Source organism: Hyposmocoma kahamanoa, unplaced genomic scaffold, assembly GCF_003589595.1.
Source record: "Hyposmocoma kahamanoa isolate Upper Pololo Valley unplaced genomic scaffold, ASM358959v1 114, whole genome shotgun sequence".
NCBI classification, from domain to species: domain Eukaryota; kingdom Metazoa; phylum Arthropoda; class Insecta; order Lepidoptera; family Cosmopterigidae; genus Hyposmocoma; species Hyposmocoma kahamanoa.
The window spans coordinates 2,077,861-2,092,768 of record NW_020653383.1 but is presented as its reverse complement, the minus strand read 5'-3'; the positions used below and the strand labels follow the sequence as shown (position 1 = coordinate 2,092,768).

The following is a 14,908-nucleotide window of genomic DNA, read 5'->3' as shown; positions in this document are numbered from 1 at the left end:
AGTCAGTAAAAGAACGGGTTCGTAACGCCAATAAACTTATAAGTGGACTAACTATAGACGTTTTACACTTTCATTACAAAACACAATCTATTTCTACATTTATTTTTAATTTTACAAAGACTAAATTACCTTTTTTACAAAAGACGGGATCTGGACAGACTAACACGATTAACATACTGTACAAAAACACCCCTCGTCTTCTTTTATTCTAACTATTTACAATTTTACAAGCATCTTTATCACGGGTATTCTTTTGGTAACGATAATGGTAACTGTATTCAATAAACCTTTCTTCAATCACAGCTTGACCAGCGCAAATTGGAATGAAAAATACAAGGCACATTAAAATTAGTTTCATGATTCCTGGGTAATATACCAAAGAATCAATTAAACTGCCTTCGTGGCCGAACGGTTACCACGCCGGACTGCCACGCAGAGGCCCCAGGTTCGATTCCCGGGCCGGAAGAAATATTTGTATGACCTACATTTATTTCTCTCGTGAGTTTGGGTGTAATTTGTGGTTGTCTATGTGTGTGTGCATGGCACCCGCGACACAGGGTTTCCCTAGTGCGGGGCTATGTTGAGTGTGTGCGTTATTATTATTATTATTATTAATTTCTTGATTTTTGACGACCCTATAGGTAAGTACTTGACAAAGCGTTGGAAGATGTTTAGCGCAAGGAAACAAACGGATATAATAGGGGCGGAAAAATGTATCATACTTGCGTCGCAAGTCGTCTTTCCCTTTCTTATAAATATTACTCAATAGTTATTTGGAATATTTATAGTTTTCACAGCTTCTTTTTCGCTAACGATGTCTGGGTTATAAGCTTGTTAGACCTCTTCAAGAGATAATTTGACTTATTTATCAACTTGTCCATTCTCCTGTTTTGCACATAGTCTGCTAAACTCTTAAATCCTACTCTTAAAACAAACGACACCAAAGCAAATATGGAGAATATTGAACATATAAATAACAAGCCAACGTCTATCAAGTAATACTGAAACAAATTCAAGTCCTTTGCAGGCGACTGCAAATGGTAAGCACCCTTGTGTCTAATGACGTATTCAGTCCAATAAATACCGCGTTCAAGAGGTGTTTCCTTTTGATCCCGCAAAAGTATTTGACGTTTCAGCACCTCTACTTTGTACCGAGGCTCGTTGATGACTTCTTTGATCGCTCTGTACAACTTATCTGATGTAAGATGTTGCAAATCAAGTTTGTTTGCGTAACCGTCGAGTTCAGCTTTGGCAGCATTAGCATCATGGTCGCAGAATACTGGGATAGTGACTATGGGAACACCGTGGTAAACCGTCTCAAACATGCTGAGAAGACCACCGTGAGTCACAAACGCCTTAATCTTTGGATGACCTGAAATTAACCACAAAGGCAAGTTTGAAGTTCATTTGGTATTCAGATGACCTTGTCTGTAAATCTACACCAACTATTAATTCGGAACACCTAGACATAACTTTAGACACCACTTTTGTACTTGAATTAAGGCCGAATGTCTGTCGTTATACTTTCAATTTAGACTTACCAAGCAAATCTTGCTGTGGTAGCCATTTGTACAGTCTCACGTTCGAAGGTATATCAGTCATGTTTTGGTCACCATCTTGTTTCCACAAAACTCTTTGGGGCAATCTTCCCAAAGCATTGACGAACAAACGATGGGCTGATAATGGCATTTTGGATGTCTTCACTGATGATCCCATGGACACATAAACAAAACCAGACTCCCCGGCTCCTGAGATCCATTCTTCAAGTTCCTGAAACAGAAAAAATGTCTTATAATCTTGTTGGTTTTGCTATCATACAGTTTCCAGGCAATTATTACAAAAAATGATACGGATATAGGAAGCACGAAGATAATTCCGTTTTTGTAATTGGAATTATCTTTCATCAAGTAGTCTTAACTCACCGGGTTCAATCTTTTTGATTCCTTGCAATGAATGCATGCCACTTCAGCAACGTTGGGCAAGTATGGTCTTGGATACGACACGGAATAATGTCCATTCTGAAGGATGAAGCTAACATTCTTTGACAGGTCGTAAACATGTGGCATTTGAGGACCAAAATGTCTTCGCAAAATGCCTTGTAGAACTGTTGTCATCAAAATGTGTGCTGAATATGCCATTACATACCAAGCTGTGTTCAATGCTCTGTCTATAATTCCCATGTTGTCTGTAAAGGCTTTTCCAAAGAACGGTGTCACGGAAAACGGAGTAGGACTCCCAGATATGCTGAAGGGCATAGCGTAGAATCCAACAGTGTTGATGTACATGAACGGCACTTTCAGCCGATAGACTATACCTAAAGCACATTCAGGAAATGCACCGTCGAGCATTATGAGATCGAAACTCCTTCCTGAGCGTAAAAAGGATCTCGTCTCAAAATCACTGTAGAAGGCGTCGCAAGCCTAAAAAGTACAAAAATGAACCTTATTAAAATAAAAATTTAAGGAAATGTCATCTTAGAGTGATTTGGATAAAAGCGAATCATTTAAAAATACATAATCTGTAGCCACTACCCTACAACCTTCTACCTCATATCCATATCGAAATATATCTTTCTTGGGAAGTGGATCTTCCCCTTTCATCCTGGCACCAACTAGATCCCAGGTCATATAGTTCCGCACATAAGAGACCAGTCCTTCAGGAGCAATTTCTTCTAGACCTTCGATGTGGAAGTCCGGAGGAAAGGCGCTTAATAACGTGATATTGTGACTCCTGAAATATTAAATAATATATTGTCAGATAAATTTATATTGAACGTAGGTAGCACTGTACCGAATAGGTACATGTTCTAATGAAGAATGAAAGACTGGAACGGAAGTTTACAAGGTGATTAGACAGGAACGGCAATGTCTCATATCTTTAAAAAATTGTTTTATTAGGTTGTAGAGGAAAGCATGCTAAGAATTTCCGAAGTTGGAGTATTTGCATGTGCTGGAAAATGTGGTGAGATACTGGACCCTATTCATATGTAAGAGGAACGCATTGCACATGGTAAGTATTTTTCAATAGAACACAAACCTTCTAATAAGGCCTCGAGCGAGTTCCCAAAAAGGCATCTTATGTGACTTGGTGCCACCTAAAGTGATCATCAAGATGTTGCTCCCGCACGCCGATGCTGCCAGTAAAATCGGCATCCAGAGAAAGGTCCATCGTGTCCGGTGCTATAAAAAAATAATAATTATTAGTTCTCTATTTATTACTTTACAGCTTTTCTAGCACTATCTTACGAAATTTAACTTATATAATGGAATATTCTTGACTATGTTTTGACTGAATAAGACGTAGGTTCAGGATAGTAAAATGAACTCAAAAGTCCGAAGAGTCTCTACTCAGTTTTTTAGTGATTATGAATAGAAATTGGATTACTCGGGAGGTTTTTAGTGGGTCAAACTTGCTATGTAATTGCCTACAACTTCTCCAGTCCACCCAAGTGTTTAATTAACATAGGTAAAACAAGAGTAAGTACTACGCTAGGTACGAGTATTACATCCACAGATTTAAGATGACGCTATGGGTCTGTGATTATATCTTATTATCATAAAGTGCGATAAATTTTTGGTAGTTCATGTTGGTTCATGACAACAATGCAAATAACATCCAAAAAACAGTTTTGTATTTTTTTTGCTAAATTTTCGAGTTCCTTCAGTTATAGATTAAGATGAGAGTTTCACCATATTCGCACCCTAAAGTGTAATAACGCCACGTCTGCCAAATTACAACTTTTTAGAACAGAGGTGAAGTTAAGATGATGAATCGATAATTTTTGGTGTTGAAGTAGACGAGATTATTATATACGTATTATTAGATTATATACGTAATTTTTTTTATGACTTTCATGTGATCACTTTTCACGTACGATCACATGGAGCTTTATTTTTATCAAGAGTACGCCAGGTATAATTATTATTAAACAAATAATAAAAAATGTATATGAGACTCCCGATGTGAACTCTATTTAAACGACTTGAGCTACAATATTAAATAAATTATTGTTTCTTTTGGTGTGACCCACCATATTACTTTGTATATAGACCTGAGCCTAATTTGCAGTTTTGAGTATTATATAAAATGTGCCATAAAACCACACCAATTGTCTGGTCTCAAACTAGGAAATTCCCTGTACTGTGTATATCACGTTGCTCTGGAACAACGGAATTCACCCAGAACCCCCACACCAGAATCAAGTTAGAAAACTTCATTTCCCAATTTGGTTCTACCGGGAAACGAACCCGGGGCATCCTCATCTAGCGCCCACAGTATAAATCGCTGGACCACGGAGGTCGTCAAAACCAAGTCGAAAATATATAAAGTTAAAGCCTTATATAGACAAATTTTCTGTTAGCCGGATTGACGTAAAGGTTAAGAAAATCGGATTTTCACAGAAAAACATTTGTACGATCGCGTGACTGTAGTTGTTAGACGTGAAAATAATTGGCGCTAGCATATTTACCTACTATTAGTGCCCACGTATTACCTAGACCTATAGCTTTTTCTTTGCTTAAAATTAAACGTTATCGGATTTTAATCAACAAATACATAATCCCCAGAGAATACGTGATTGGTGATTTTCCACTATTTTGGTATTACTTAGTACTAGATTGGTAATTGTGTATACACTTAAATCGAAACTGAGGCTGGCTTCGGCTTTACAGCCACTAATAAAATAGGCTTGGTTCTATTTTTTTAGTGGCCGTCATTAAGAAAAAAAAAATAATACACTAATATTTTATTCTTATACCAAAAAGGCTAATGAAGCAGAAGTTTTTGCGCAGATAAACCATATTTAAACAATAAGTGCCTCCCATCCCAGCGGCATAGCAATGTAGGTTTATTTCCTTATTCTACAGTACTACGTACCTTGTAACCTCACGTACCTTAACCAATATATGGAATGGGTGTCTCGATAAGAAATCATCAATCTTCTCTGGTCTATGCTAGTATATTAGTACAGCTTCCGGATTTTTTTTACTTCTGCAAATTGCATCGCGACAACCGGTCCACAATCCCGATTACTCAACCAGAAATACTATCTGTTTTTACATCAGACTTTTATCATCTCTATTGCGTCTAAATAAGACGTTTTAATGTACACTGGTGGGAAAATATAAGAAACGAAGGATACAAAGCAGAAACTCATAGTGTCACCACAGTAGACGGCTATATACTGGAAATGCACAGGATTCCCTACCGCAGACAGAAGAGCGCTGGCGACTCAACCAGACCTGTTGTATTCCTAATGCACGACATGACAGCTATCTCTAATGCCTTTATTTCTCTTGGCAAGAAAAATGCTATAGGTAAGTTGAATGTAGGTGATAATATGCTATGTAGGTACTAACATTATTATATTATGTCGCTATTAACAAACAATTTTGCACATCTATATAATGCCTATTCACTCTCGCCTTGAAAAGGTCCAAGTTATAACATTCAGGGGACAAGTCTGCAGGCAGGGAATTCCACTCCATAGCCGTTCGCCATATAAATGTGGAAGCGTAACGCTTCGTGCGAATCTTTGGATTATCCACAACATAAGGGTGGAAGCCAAGCCTACGCCTAGTCCCCTGATGATGGAAAGGGGAAGGCGGAATTAAATCGTGTAATTCCATCGCACACTCTCCGTGATATATCCTGTAAAATACCGATAAGCAGGCAACTTTACGGCGGTGTTCAAGGCTCTGCAACTTCGCCTCTACTAATTCCGAATCACCTATAAGTCTCTTGGCACACTTGTCAATTGAATCCAAGGTGGCCAGTTGGTATATAGTAGAGCCATTCCAAAGGTGGCAGCAATACTCCATACACGACCGGCTTGTGCTTGATACAGCTGAAGCAACTGTCCTGATGTGGAGTAACGCCTCACCCTGGAAAGGATGCCAACTTCCTAGCTGCATTTTTGGCCATGGATTCAATGTATCTGCCGAAGTTCAGATTGGACGACAGGTCCATTCCATTCAGTAGCTGGAGACAGACGGTTATTCCATTCAGTAGCTGGAGACGATCGGCTATCGGTATGGATATATCACGAAAAGTCGGAGTCAGTTCAAAAGGACTCCGTTTTGTGGAGAATAGACACGCCTGCATTTTCGTAGCGTTAAATTTGACAAGATTGGCATCGCCTTAATCGGAGACTGCCTTGAGCGTCAAATCTAAACGGCTAACCATGGATTCTCGACAAGACTGGATTTCCTCTCCACTGACCCTTGCATTGATCAAGTATCTACCTACAACTGTGCTGTGATCAGTATACGCAAAGGTACCTGGAATTAACATATCATTGATATGCAACAGAGAGTTGCAGACAGTACGGAACCCTGAGGAACTCTATCGCTATATGTTCGGAAGAGTAGCCTTCTAAGACCACTCGAATGTAATGTTCACTCAAAAAATCCGAGATCCAATTGCAAAGGTCAGTAGGAAGCTTGCTTAAAAGTCTTGCGTTGCAGAGCCTGTCAGTCCTCAGTAGATCGCCCTCGGAATCCGTACTGGCGATCACTGAGGAGGTTATTGTCTTCAACGTATGACAGTATTCCGTAGGTAAAATCAATTTACACTTGAAAACGTCACATTTAAGCTACTGCTCGATCACTATGCTGACTCCCTGAGAAGAACGAGCAAGAAACTCTAGGGAAATTTGTGTGGAATCTAGAGCCATGTTGGCTTTCCATACTCCTTTACCTACACGTAGTCTTCAATTTTGTAATATAACTTTTCAATCAAAATATTGTTATTATAATTTTTAAACTTAGGAAATGATAATACATGCTCCGGAATCTTATTGTAGAAATGTATAAAGTTCCCCATAAAAGACTCGTTTACCTTGGTTAAACGAAATCGTGGTACTATGAGTTTGAACTTAGCTCTAAGGTTAATATTATGGATATCTTCTTTCTTATTGAAATTGGACATTCTCAAGGTTACAAGAGTTTCACTGTCAATAAAAAATTATATATTATTATTAATTGTACATGTGAATAGAAATTTAAAAGAAAATCATTTGCAAGAAATTATTAGAAGATATTAGTGCAGTACAGTTCCTTGTGAAGAGTTCGTCCAGGAAACTACTGCAACCTTACCTAGTTCTACCACCAAGCAATAATGTGAGCATTACTGAGTTCCTATTTTGAAGGGTGCTGGTGAAATTACAGGCACATTTGGCTTGTCAACTTATGTTTCAGGGTGACGGGCGCAGTAGCAGTGCCCGTCAGATCTTTGTGATGTAAAGCTCTGAGCAGCACTGCAACTATTATGGACAGGGTTGTCGCTTACCACCAGCCGAACAACTTGTTTGTCCCGTCACTTGGTATCATAAAACAAAAAAAAGCAATTTCAGCATTAATTAACATGTGTGACAAAAGTATAAACAAAGCAACACTGGTGATGTAGGTCAACATAAAGATGATGCTTACGTTACGAAGGTTATGAAAGATCTAATTGATCTAGAAAAAAATTCACTTTTTTAAATAATATGCGGACATTACTGTTTGGCGACAGAAATACCTATATAAGGTAGCCGTACTTCCCTGGACGAACTCTTTCACAAGGAGCTGTAGTGCTACTAAAATGTGTTTCTAAATATTGTATGTTAATTGTTGCAGCGCCACTGCAGTGCTTCTATAAGCGTCTAATGTGAAGGCGCCTTTAGCTTTATTTTCGTAAAATACTAGTCGATGGTTACGGTTTTTTATCAGGCGGACTGTTTGCCGGTAATGTGTTGTGATGTGTAATGTAATGAATTTACTTCTTTGTAGACCATGGCTCGTAATCTGAGTGCAATGAAGCTAGCTCCTTCGAAAGTTACCGATATAATCACACCTGGTTTTTCCTTCTGCAGCTATCTCGTCTCATCAATACGTACTGAAAATTTTAAATATTTACACGTATGCAATTTACTGCTTATGGAGAACTGTTCTTGTGAAGTCCTGCAACGGGTGAGTTATAATACATAATAACATTACATTTATTCGAACCTAACACTCTTATGGTTCTGCAAAGACCTTTAGACACATTATTTCGTTCACACGATGATACCCGAAATCTATTATACTTTCACGCCCTATCACTAGAGAGATATTATTTATTATACTCTATAAAATCCATTTTAGATAAACGCGGTATCGAACACCCGCAAGGAAATTATGTCGAAATACTATCGAATTACATTTTTCAACGACTTGTGGTGTGATTTTATTATAGGTTTTAGTAATTGTTTGAATAATGAAATGAATTCAAAAATTAATTATGTATTAAACTGCCGTTCTATACGACGAATTGAAACAAAAAAATAATATACCTTCACAAAGTTTTGGAACCCATTCTAGACAGTTTTACAGAAACTAAGTTATATTATAATAGAACCAGCATCACTTCGAACGTAATGTAACAGAGTTCGATTTATCGATCTCAGCTAAATAAATAATTTTATTGCCTACGTGTTGTTTTCTAATTATTAGAGAAACATTTATTAAGCTATCTACGAATCTCATTAACTGGTCTCGATCGATTCTTAGGTTACAAATTTTGACGAATCAAATTCGTCACTGTGACAACCATAGATTTAGTATATAGGTACCCATAGATTGGCAATGCAAGTGAAAGAGCGTTAGTATACACGTATGTTAGAGCGAGATGGGTAGACGAGACCACTTCATTATACGATATGAGCCTGTATGTACCTAGGGTCAGCTGACAACGAAACAAATTTCTTTTATTTTTGAAAAATAATTGGTTTTAAAATGTGAAATAGTGTTAAACGGACGTTTATTAGTCATGGCAACGTGTTCAGTGCCCGGATTTAACTCATCTAAAAAGGAAAACTCGATGAATTGTACATTTCACATGTTAGTACTATTTAAATTTTTAGCTGTCTAAAAGCACTACCACAAAAGTTTTTTACATAAATATATCCGTAAAATTATACCATTCAAGTGCATTAATAACCCAAATGTATATGAATTCAATTAAAAAATATATCAAATACGTGAATTTCTGAGATTCATAACACAACTTTCATAGAGATTGACGATCGATAATATGTTATCGAGATGTCATTAACTGAAAAAAAGAAAGGCAAAGGCGTGGCTTGCATACAGCCGAAATCATCTTCATACTTAATATTATTGAATCAGAAATTTCTGGTTTTAGTACTTTATATTTAATTAATATAACATTAGTGCATTATTTTTTGTCTACATTAAAACGAAAATTTCTTTTAATAGCGTAGTTGAGGCACCCATTTTTTTATGTTAATTATTGTTTATGATTCAGTATTCCTCAAAACATTGAAGTACGACAGAAATGGCTTATAATGCTAAAGAGAGAAGACTGGGTTCCCAAAAAGTTTTCAAAAATATGCAGCAAACACTTTGAGGAAAAATGCTTTTCCGTTAGAGGCATGGCTAGAGTAAAGCTACGTTCTGGTTCTGTACCCACATTATTCATGTCTTACAATTAATTGATTTTTGTTTTTTTTTATTGTTCCAAAATACGATACTCATATAGGATCACTTGTGTGTCCATCTGTCCGTCTGTCACAGTCAATTTACTCCAAACCTACTGGGCTGATTATTTTGAAATTTGGTACACATATGCCTTTGTGTGACCAAAACGTGTAACGTAAATAAATTAATTCTGAATTTGAAGTCACTATTGGGAGGGAAAGTTCTCAAGTATATATTTTTTGTAATTTTGAAATATAAATATTTTTAAGTTGTTTAAGAAAATAGACTAAAATAGATCATTCTCCCCTTTATCTTCGAAACTACTGAGCCTAAAGTTTTGAAAAAAATACAGAAATTGTCTTTAAATCTCTCATTTTAGTGCGAATAAACCTATATTTGCTGTTGGAATCTATTGGAGAACATATTCTTCAACTACAATGTTGAGTTTGTAAGGAAACCTCTCCGCGCGAGTTCAACTCGCACTTCGCCGGTTTTTTGGTTCTATTACTTATCTGCAAATTCACTGCTGTGATGCACTTCTATGTCATCATATCATGCAATAATTATAATAGTTATATTTGTTTGTAGGTTGCGGTCGTCAGCTTGGTTCGTGGAGACTATACTATCGCACCGTAACTGATCATGGGTCATATCACCGTTTTGTAGAGCCATAGTGTTATATTGGGTGAAAGTCCCCATTGTTTACCTACCATCTTATGGCACTGCCAGAAGGTGATAGTAGGTAGCTTTATTAATTTTGTATTGAACCATTAATTAATTAGTTGATAAACGTCTCGGCGTTTTGCGATAAGACATTTTGAAGAATACGACATGAAAATGAATACGAAGTGAAATGCCGGTGTAATATTGTTAATCGATATTAAAGTAAAATCATTGGATGGCGCAACACTGTTTATCTTGCACACATGCACATTATACGCACACATATGTATTTTTGTTTTGGTCTCGTCTCCAATACTTCAGGGCCAATCTATGGATATACTAAATCTATGGTGACAACTCAAACTGCGTGAGCTCGCAGAGGAGCGTTGATTTTTAACTGTCTTCAAAAAAAAGGAGAAGGTTCTCAATTCAGCTGTGTTTTTGTGTGTATGCTACATTGTGGCATTTGTGAACCGACATTGATGATTCTTTTATTTTTTTGTTGGAAAGAGGTTACCTCAGTATTGGTTCCTTTTAAATTTTAAGAAAATATTTCACGTCTAACAATCACAAATCAAGTCAACAAAGAACAACAGACAAATCAAGGGATGAATCGGGTTTTGCGCAATTTCCGGTAATCTGATTAATCGGATATTGTTGGTATTTTTGTTTTAGTTTGTAGATGCATGCATATATACAGTTTGAGACTCTATTCTGTTTTTTTTTAATAAAAATTATTATGTAATTGTTTTTAATTTTAAGGTCAATGTGTATGACACACGTTTTAAAAGTATTTATGCATGTTTGATTCAAAGCGAATGCAAAATTAAAGACAATAAACAACTTCAATTTTTTATTTATTTGGTAATGTTTTGATTTTATTTGAAAATAAGTTTCTAATGTGATTCTTACAATAAGACTTTATTAAATAAGTGGCCAGAACTGTAGAGAGGCTATTTCAGTCTCTAATCCCTAATAGTTTTATTTCTACTGCTACCAAAAGAACCAATTATTTTTTTTACCTACTTCACCTTTCACAACGTGTTGATTTTTAAGACGGTCAAATAGAGCCTCATTTATCTGAAAAATTTTACAAATTTATAACCAACATTCCTTACACCTAACAATACGTCAGCTTTTCGTCAATTCAAATCAATTAAAGGAATATGTTAGACCCGGCGCCCATTAACGGGACAGTATGGCAAAGGATTATTTCGGCGTCTCCCTACATCCAAGCGCACTTTGACAGCAATTATATCGCGGTATCCTTAGACAAGTTGAAGCATAACGTCGGGTCGCGATATTGTGCTCGCGCTTAGCCTCTCTTCAGTACCTCACCATGAGATTACTGTGACTGTTGTCGCGTAAAATATTTTTGACAATTTTATATGGCAAATTGTACAACGCCCTCTAGTAGTCACAAGATGTAGTAACTTTTACTTAATACTTTACGCGGTCACTAGCGACGAATGTGACTCTATACTCATGGTAAAGGTATTGATCAGTCGTAACCGTGTCGTAACGTTAACTTAAAAGCCTGCGCAAGCATCCCGAAGGTTCCCGAGGCATTCCAGAGGCTGCGGACTCGGTATCCCTAAGTTAAACTTAGTTAATGGGCCGAAACTTAGAGACTAACATAATAAATTGTTTCATGGGAATATACACCAATTTATCATAGACAAGTTCACTTTCTTTCCCATGTCACATGATTCTTCTTCATATTGAATAATCTATAAAGATGAGCGATTATCAACTCCACGATGAACTATACAGGTTGATTTCATCATATAACATAGACATTTTGCAATGTCGTCCTTACACCTTTTTGCAATTTATTGAGGCAGTAGAACCAGTGATACTGATGGTGCGGAACCACGAACAGCCACCTTTGGAATTACTAATTTACTTCCCTCATTGTCCAAAGCAAATTACTTAAGTAACTTACAATTTTAGCCAGGAGATATAACGATAATTGACACAGGAGACAAAGATGAATTCGAAGGCGGTGGTTCTTTACAGCAAGTCGCTCATTATGTGCAGAATATAAGAGACAGTGCCTTCAGTCGATGGAACTACAGCAGCCAATTAGCTAATACAGGAATTTACGGTACACCAGATTTAAAGGTAATAACTGTAAATGTGACCATGCATTATACTGTTGGCGATATTTTATTGGACGAAAGATATGTGCCCAATCGATGGTAAGAGATATGCCCAACGCAGATGCTAGGAAAGTTGCAAGAGACAGTTTCCTACATCAAGATTTTACAGCCTCTGCAGATGTGAAAGAGCTAGTTACAGATCATATCGTTCAAGCTATAAAATACATGAAAGAGATTTTGTAAGTTTAAGAATTTGTTACTCTTTCTTTATTGGTAAATTTTATATGGGATTTAAGAAACTTTAATGCTCTGGCCACACAGAGGAGGCCGCGGAAATTACAAAAATTTCTATGTGGCCAAAGCAGAATAGATACAGTATATTTTTCAAAAATAAGTGGCACTGTGTTGAAAAGTTTCTTGCACCTCTGAGTTTTTCGGAATATATATGCCGAGTTTAATTACAAATTTACCATGAGTTTTCGGTGAAGAAAAACATCATGAGAAAACCTGAATACAATATGTGCAAAATAATTTAATGATACGTGTGAAGTCCTCAATTCTCATTTGACCTGCGTGGGAACAACAACTCAAACCTCTCAGGCCTGTCTCTGAGCCCTGTGTTCAGCAGTTGGACTGTTATATACCAAGTAATAATTAATTGTTTGGCTTAACTGATTAAAGATTGTTTACGAATTATAAATATCACTGAGATTAATTGCGAATTTTCCATACAAAGACCACAAGGAGGGACAGTCCCATAATTTTGTACATAAGTTTTGTTTATAGTGCCCCTCTCTATCAACCTCTTGGTTATCCGGGAAGGGCGCTGTGACCTATGCGGGCGAACCCGCGCCGGGACCATCTAAGTCAGATCCTAACCCCAGATCAGCCCGTTTGCACGGACTTCATCCGGTACTCTATAAGGCTTAGTGCCTTAGGTGAGCCGCCCCGGGTGCACATACAGCACCCCCCTATTTTCCATATTGGTACCGGAGCTGTCGGCAGGCTCACTTCCCGTTGCGAGTTATGCAATTAATGGTTGCCACCGCTGAGCCGTGGACACTAAGTCGACTACCAAATCTTCTTATTGGTGGAGGAGCTGTAAAGCATCCCGATGCCGAATGAACGGCGTCTCTCCAATTCCCAAATTCCTACGCGGTCGAAGGGACCGGAGGACGTCGAGCTCATCCTCTACTAGCTCGCCGGGCTAGGGCCGGAGATACCAGGTAGCAGTGCCCTGCGACAATGTCCGGACATAGCTACCAACTTAAAGGGCAACTCACGTGCCCTGTGGCTTAACTGATTAAAGATTGTTGATTGATAATGCTGACATTATAAGTAACCTTGAGATTAATTGCGAAAATTTCTGTTCAAATAGCACAAGGAGGAACAGTCAAACGTGGAGTTAATGTAACAAATTTAACTGTGTTTGTCAATGATACAGTTATTATCATACCCTTGGTATAAATAAATCCACATGCAATCATACGTCAAAAGTGCTTTTATTATATAAAGCCAAAAAATAATACGACATACCTACTCGAAACAAACTATGTACAGTCAACAGAACATCAGACTATACATTTTTATTCGAAAATCGCCTCCAGTGCAACGGAACAAGATACGTCAAAGTATAGCTTGACGCGCTGATTGCGATTGTGATTGACTTTACCTATATATGTATTTCTAAATTGTTTTGCATAATCAATTGATTCACTTCTTTATCAATAACAACAATTTATAAAACAAACATACATTTGTTTTTAATCGGGATATAATCGACGTTTACAGGTTTTCTCTTTAATTATCTGCATGTATCCTTCATTAAAACCCTTAAAAATATTTAAATATTATGACTGTACAACAAACCGTGGTAGTTTTTTTTTTCGTTTAAAGTAACGTCTTTCAAGCAAAGGCCGTGAGTTGGAATTCGAGTTCGCAGCTCGTGAGTTTCAGTGAATATGTGCAAAATTTAATTTAAAAATTTGCCATAGTGGCGGACTATGGCCACCCTGGCCTGAGAGGAGACCCAGCGGTGGAACCCAGTAGTGGGACTTATAAATGAGTTGATGATGATGATGAAACATGACTCATAATCGTTTTTCATTTCTAGGTTTCGTGAAGACAACAATTCTTCATTTTCGCTTCCAGAAATTCAATTAGTTAAAGCAATACCTAATTGTGCAGCAAGCAGCGCTCTCGATGTGACTCTTGTTTTTTTACTTGCGACTCTTTAGATCATTAAAAGAGCTTTTATTAAATAATTTGTTTATAAATAAGGTTTTTTATTTTATTAACACACTTGTTAATAAAATAAAACATCAAACTACAAGTCGAAAGAGAACCAGTTCTCCAATCAATCCGGTTCAAAATCAGGCGGGTTGATTGGGTTTTAACCCACTGCCCATCTCTGGTCTCAACCAATGCCATTGTATTACCGTTGAGGAGTCTCTGATTTCATTTTTGAATGTACGAGCGACTTCAGTTCGTCTCTAACACCGTATAGCGCGTAGCGTTTATTAGACCTCCCGTTCATATCAATGGTAAAAAACTTAGAGCAAATAAAGAAGTTATATCAATTTTATTAGATGAGACATTAGTCGTCGAGATTAGTCATGTACATTAAGTAATTCCGTAAAGTTTCCGTTCAATTTATCCATTGCCCAAGCGGCTTTACGCTGGCGC

At 37.2% G+C, this 14,908-nt stretch overlaps 1 protein-coding gene across 1 annotated transcript in view; it reads right to left on the bottom strand.

The window, feature by feature from the left end:
• Positions 1–646: 646 nt before the first annotated feature.
• The window catches only part of LOC113239058 (UDP-glucuronosyltransferase 2C1), a 100,761-nt gene continuing 86,499 nt past the window's right edge, over positions 647–14,908 (bottom strand). Inside the window, exons 3-7 of the mRNA XM_026475927.1 lie at positions 3,037–3,179; positions 2,547–2,730; positions 1,923–2,420; positions 1,542–1,770; positions 647–1,372 (exon numbers count right to left, since the gene is read on the bottom strand). Coding sequence (XP_026331712.1) covers positions 792–1,372; positions 1,542–1,770; positions 1,923–2,420; positions 2,547–2,730; positions 3,037–3,179 — 1,635 coding nt within the window. The 3' untranslated portion in view covers positions 647–791. The remainder of the gene's footprint in view (positions 1,373–1,541; positions 1,771–1,922; positions 2,421–2,546; positions 2,731–3,036; positions 3,180–14,908) is intronic.